Source organism: Hypanus sabinus, chromosome 23 (genome assembly GCF_030144855.1).
Source record: "Hypanus sabinus isolate sHypSab1 chromosome 23, sHypSab1.hap1, whole genome shotgun sequence".
Classification (NCBI taxonomy): Eukaryota; Metazoa; Chordata; class Chondrichthyes; order Myliobatiformes; family Dasyatidae; genus Hypanus; species Hypanus sabinus.
Window position 1 is genome coordinate 20,900,229 of NC_082728.1, and position 6,000 is coordinate 20,906,228.

The following is a 6,000-nucleotide window of genomic DNA, read 5'->3' on the forward strand; positions in this document are numbered from 1 at the left end:
TGTAGAACAGAGTCAGCAGCTGACAAGGTCAGATTTGCAGTCTCTTGGTTGCTGTGGCTGGCAACCTGCCAGGTTTCGGGGTAAGGATGTTCCTATCGTACTCTGTGGCCCCAAGGTAACGACAGATTTGAAAAGTTTTTCAGCTGTTTTTTTTCTGCCAACTGTAAGGTTGCCTTGTGAATGTTCCTTAAAGAAGTTTTTTCTTTATTTCAGTCTAAATCCCTGAGGACAGTTCAGCCTTGTTTAGCTTTGTTGTTGAATATTGGCCACTCTCTTCTGGAAGGCTTGTGTGATGCAATATGGAGATCTAATCATAGTTTGATGCACAGAATGTGTGGTCCAATAGATGATCCAATAGTGATTTTGAGTATCTGACATTTTTTGAGTATCAGACTCTGCTTAAATTTGGAGTCAATGGGATGAAATACACTACTTCCTGTTTCAGCCTGTTAATTTATTTCTACCCTTAAATTAACACTGAATCATTTCAACTTTATCCAGCTGCATGCAAATATTGATTCAACTGGGATCCCTTTGAACACAATCCTCTTTGTTATTTGTACTATGGCACCATACAGATGATCAGAATCATTTAATATCTATTTGTAGTGAATGTTCTTTATGGAGCAGACTGAACTGGATTTAAATCAAGCACGAGATAGTGATTGATTTCCATTCTAGATAGTGAATAACTTGAAGGGGAATTTGCAAGCGATAGTGATCCCGTGCACCAATCCTTGTTGTTAGAAGTCACATGTTTGGAAACCTTTGTAAGTTGCTGAAGTGCATTTTGTAAGTTTGTAAATTGCAGCCAACTTGTGCAGTTTTGGAGGGGAATGAATGCTTAAGGTGGGAACCAGTCCAGCAAGATACTTTATCTGGATGGTTCTTAGTTTCTTGAGAGTTACTACAGTTTTAGTCTTACAGCGTGAAAACAGGCCTTTCAACCAATAGAGTCCACACTATCCTTAATTACATTAACCTGCTTTATCGTCCCTACATTTCCATTGTCCCTTCAGATTCTATCTTTCTACAGTTCAGAGGCAATTTTCAGTGGCCAGTCTGTCCAATCAGTTGGAGAAGGTTCTGTCATACTCATGATTTGAGCCTTATTAATCATGGAAAATCTTTGGGGAATTGAAACTGAAAAATTAGCAACTTGCTTTACCCGGTCTCTGTTTTACCCACGGTATTTACATCCAAGTGCAGGAGTACTTCCGTAATGTAAGCTTAGCACATTAGGAAAAGTGCAAAGAGTTGATTTTAGATATTTTGTTAAAAAATCAATTTATTTTATACAGCATGTATTTTACTCTCATCATTGGAAAACTATTCATACTTAATTGTGGATTTTGTTGTGATTGTTGATTTCTTTTAAAGCATTACAAAATAAACATAATATGTAGATTAATTCCATAGCAAGATATTACACAATGGACGTGGAGTGAGAATGCCAGCCAACTTCATTAAGAGACCAATTGCACTTGTATGTTTGTCTTCACAGCCATTCTTTGTGCTTTTTCTATAAATACACAAATCATGAAAAGGTTTTCTGTGAGCTAGGAAGGTTAATGAAGGCACATGGGCAGTATACCTTCTTAACCACCTCATCTACCTATGCTGCTGCCTTCAGGAATCCTTGGGCATTCAACACCAAGGTTCCTGATATGGAATTTGTATCCTGATATGGAAGTTGGCATTTGTACTTCCAGTCCATAAACTGCATCAATATTTGTTGTGTAATTGGGAACTGTGCAATAATTAATAACAACACAAATAATGTAAGTTTAAAATTCTGCTAACTTTTTTTATTGATTGGTATGTTGGTGTCAAACTTCTATTTGATATTTAACAAAACTGTACTGCAGAATTTGGTAGCTAATATGTGAAAAATACGACTGAGGAAAATTTCACCAGTAATGATTTTTCACATTTTAATTAACTTGAGTTCTGGTGTTAATACTTAATAAGGATAACAATTGTGACCACTAATAATTAGCGTGAGCAAAAGCCCAGCTCGTTTCAAAGCTGTCCACTGTGCATGTGCTACAGCTTATTCATAACACATTCTCTTATACCCTAATAGAAATTAAGGATTTGTTTTGGTTTTGGTAGATTTATTCATGCCGAGGAAGCCAGAGTGAAAAGACGAAGAAGTTGTGAGACTGAAAAACACGATTAATATCGTGAGTGAAGATAGAGATTATAAACAGCACGATTTGAAGAATGAAGAGCGTGAAATTGGTATACGTGAATTGGAGTAATAATAATAATATTGTGCATTTCATGTTTTGTTTGGGGGAGAAGAGCAAAACAAAATTCCAATGAGTTTAACTCTGTGTCTGTCACCAGCTTTAGTTACTGTACTGGAGCCAGAATGGGTGTGTTACATAATAGAGCGCATTGCTGAACTAATCAAGATTAGCATTACCACATTGAAAAAAAACCTTTCTTTAGTATGGATATTTAAAGTTATTTTTAAAAGTTTTATAATATAGCATTTACTTATTAAAAATTTTTATCCAGCATGTATCTTGTTCTGAATATATCCTAAACATATTATAAAAATAGCGATTAGTCAACTCAGGCGATGTCCCCTCTCAGCAAGCAAGCTGCTCAGAGTGGCGGTCAAGGTTTTTTAATTGTTGAATGAAGTTGCACAAAATTGTAATGTTCACCAAATAATGTAGTAGTAATAGTAATAAAGTGTTGCAATATCCATTGTCCCTAATTACTTTATTGAGTTAATGCACTATAATTCAATAGGGCAGGTTTGCATTTAATACATTGCAAACATTTTACTTTATATTTTTAATTGGCTTACTTTACAACAACAGCAAATTGAGCCTTGCAAAGTTCAAAGTAAATTTATTATCAGAGTACCTATATTTCACCATTTACCATCCGGAGATTTATGTTCTTGCAGGCAATCGTGGTAGATTTATAGAAACACAATAGAGACAATGAAAAGCTGCACAGAACTAGATGGACAAAAGACAGCAAACTGTACAAATACAAAATAAAGAAAAACAAGCTAAATAATTATAAATAAATATTGAGAACATGAGCCCTTTAAAGTGAGTCCATAGGTTATGGAAACAGTTCAGTGTTGGGCTGAGTGAAGATACCTGGTTCGGGAGCCTGATGGTTGAGGGGTAATAACTATTCCTGAAAATGGGGCTTTGGGTCCTGAGGTTCCTGATGATGACCTTACTGATGACAGCAGTGGGAAGAAAGCATGGCATGGATGGTGGTTCCTTGATGATGGATGCTGTGCTTTTTTTTTGCAACAATGCTCCTTATAGATGGGCTGAATGGTGGGTGGGCTTTGCCCATGATGTACTGGGCTGCATACACTTGTTTTTTATAGGCATTACACAAACTACATGAGATTGAGTTTGTTTTATTCTTTGGTGAACTTGGTGCATCAGGAGGTGTTTGCTGTGTAAGTGGCTAGGTAGTCTGAGAGTTGAAGCTTTGCTTCTACATTTCCACTAAGCTTCTGTGAGTTCCCAGTGTAGACTTGAGTTTTCCAAATGGGAAATCATTTGAGAGGTCATGTCCAGGAATTCTCACAAGTTGGTGGAGACACCACATATTTTCATTCAGACTTTAGAAGCAGCTTTGACTAATTTGACATGTGTGTCTTGTCATTTCTTGCCATGATAGATGTCAGAAATAATGACTTTTTTTTGAGTGCCTGGGCCAGACATGTGGAAAAACTTGGTTTTATCTCAGTGTATCTAGGAATATTGGCCTGCAAGAGGTGGTGGCATATGTTAACTTGCCTTGAAGTTTCTAATATCACAAAAGCTAGTCCTCAACCAATATGATTTCTTCAGCTAATGTCAAGAAACAGCTAATAGCACTGGACAAAGCAGTGTCTACTAGACTGGAGAATACCCTGCCTGGGGTACTGGAGTCCTGTGCTGCAGAACCAGTTGCATCTCTGATCAAGCTGCTTTAGCATTGTTACTGGCATCCACCTGACAATGTGATAAACTGGCCAGGTACATCCTGCTCACGACAAACAGGTCAACCCAAATCCGGCAAAGTATGGCTCAGTCAATTTACTTCCAATCATCAGCAAAATGATGGAAATCTGCCTACTCAGTCATGATGTTTCTTGCAATTTCCTTTCATAGGTACCCAAGCTACACATGTCCATGGAAGCACGAGGCCACCCTTCTCTGGTCAAGACCAAAGGCCGAAAGCAGAATTTCAGTATGCACAACTCAAACAGAAATACTTAAACATATGAACTCTTCACATGACACATATACATCCTAAATTTTGTTCCTGTTCAAACCTGTTCTTACCAATACTTTTAGAGGAACATGGCACAATGCCATTTAATCCATTCAGTCCCATTTCTGTGGGGTATGAATCCATTCCTCCTTTAAAAGCCTTGGTTCACCCTATTTCCACCACATTTGATTGCACACCTTTCTGGTGTCAGTTCTCATATACCGGTGTGATTGATAAGTTCATGGCCTAAGGTAGACGGAGATGAGTTATTAACTTCAAACTTTCTGTATAATCACTCAAAGAGTTGAACTGCAGGTGCATGTAACGAGAGCTGTATAACTCATCTCCTACCTTAGCCTAACTTAGTGCGTCTTAGACCTCCAGGTGGTCCACAGCAGGGGTGATTGATAAGTTTGTGGCCTAAAGTAGAAGGAGATGAGTTATACAGCTCTCGTTACATGCACATGCAGTTCCACTCTTTGAGTGAAAATGCAGAAAGTTTGAAGTTAATGACTCATAATGGGGTGATTGATAAATTTGTGGCCTAAGGTAGAAGGAGATGAGGTATTAACTTCAAACTTTCAGCATAGTCACTCAAAGAGTTGCCACGAAGTTATCAATCCCCCTGCTGTGGACACTTTCTGGAGGTCCAAGATCCGTATGCTCCACGACTGCTGGACTAAGTGTGTAAATGTAGGAGGGGACTATGTTGAAAAATAGATGTGCTAAGTTTTCTAAAATTGACTCCTTCTACCTTAGGCCACAAACTTATCAATCACCCCTCATATGTTGGAAGAGGTTGCATGGTGATTAATGTCATGAAGTGTATATCTACACTGGGAAAATATTGGAAGCTGTAATGAGGACTGTGACTAGAAATGTTTATTCCACTTTAATAATTGACATTATTTTACTAACTGCTCACTCGATTTATCCCCATGTTATTGCAATTTAGGATCGCATTGTGCTAAAAATAGTGTTGTGCCATAACATCTCCAAGTAATCTTGTTCAAATTCTAATTATACTCTACTTGAGCTTTCTCTAATTCTTTCAGTGCTGACACTTCGCTCCATTCCCTTCTCAGTATTTCACCACAACACACCACTGTTCCAGGTATGGTCTCACACTGAGTGGCAAAGGATTGATCAGTTGTGACGAGGTCACCTGCTTTACCTCAGCCACTATGATATACTGTGTAATCGCATTTCACTTCTCATTTAAGGTTAATTAAATTTTATCCCTGCGCTCGTGGCTACTTTGGCAGATACATCTGTACTCTAGCATGTTGATGCAAATATCGAATCAGCCAATCATGTGGCAACAACTTAAAGCATAAAAGCACACAGACATGGTCAAGAGGTTGTTCAGACCAAATATCAGAATGGGGAAGAAATGTGATTTAAGTGACAATGGTTGTTGGTGCCAGATGGGATGGTTTGAATATCTCAGAAGTTGCCAATCACCTGGAATTTTCATGTACAACATTCTCTAGAGTTTGCAAAGAATGGGATGAAAAACCCAAATCAAAAAGTCTGGTGAGCAGGAATTCTGTGGACAAAAATGCCTTGTTAACAAGAGAGTTGAGAGGAGAATGGCCAGACTGGGGAAGGTGACAGTAACTCAAATAACCATGCATTACAACAGTGGTGTGTAGAAGAGTACAACACGTTGAACCTTGAACTGAATGGGGTCCAGCAGCAAAAGCCCATGCACAGCATGGCCACTGAGAGTATTTTTCAGAAAAGCAGCTT

At 38.2% G+C, this 6,000-nt stretch overlaps 1 protein-coding gene across 3 annotated transcripts in view; it reads left to right on the top strand.

Moving 5' to 3' along the window:
* Window positions 1-2,719, top strand: part of wipi1 (WD repeat domain, phosphoinositide interacting 1) — a 97,412-nt gene extending 94,693 nt beyond the window's left edge. For all 3 annotated transcript variants that reach the window (XM_059948480.1, XM_059948479.1, XM_059948482.1), the window contains one exon: window positions 2,116-2,719. Coding sequence is in view for 2 of the 3 variants with exons in the window: in XM_059948479.1 (XP_059804462.1) it covers window positions 2,116-2,163 (48 nt within the window). In the remaining variant the exon portion in view is untranslated. The remainder of the gene's footprint in view (window positions 1-2,115) is intronic.
* Window positions 2,720-6,000: the final 3,281 nt, after the last annotated feature.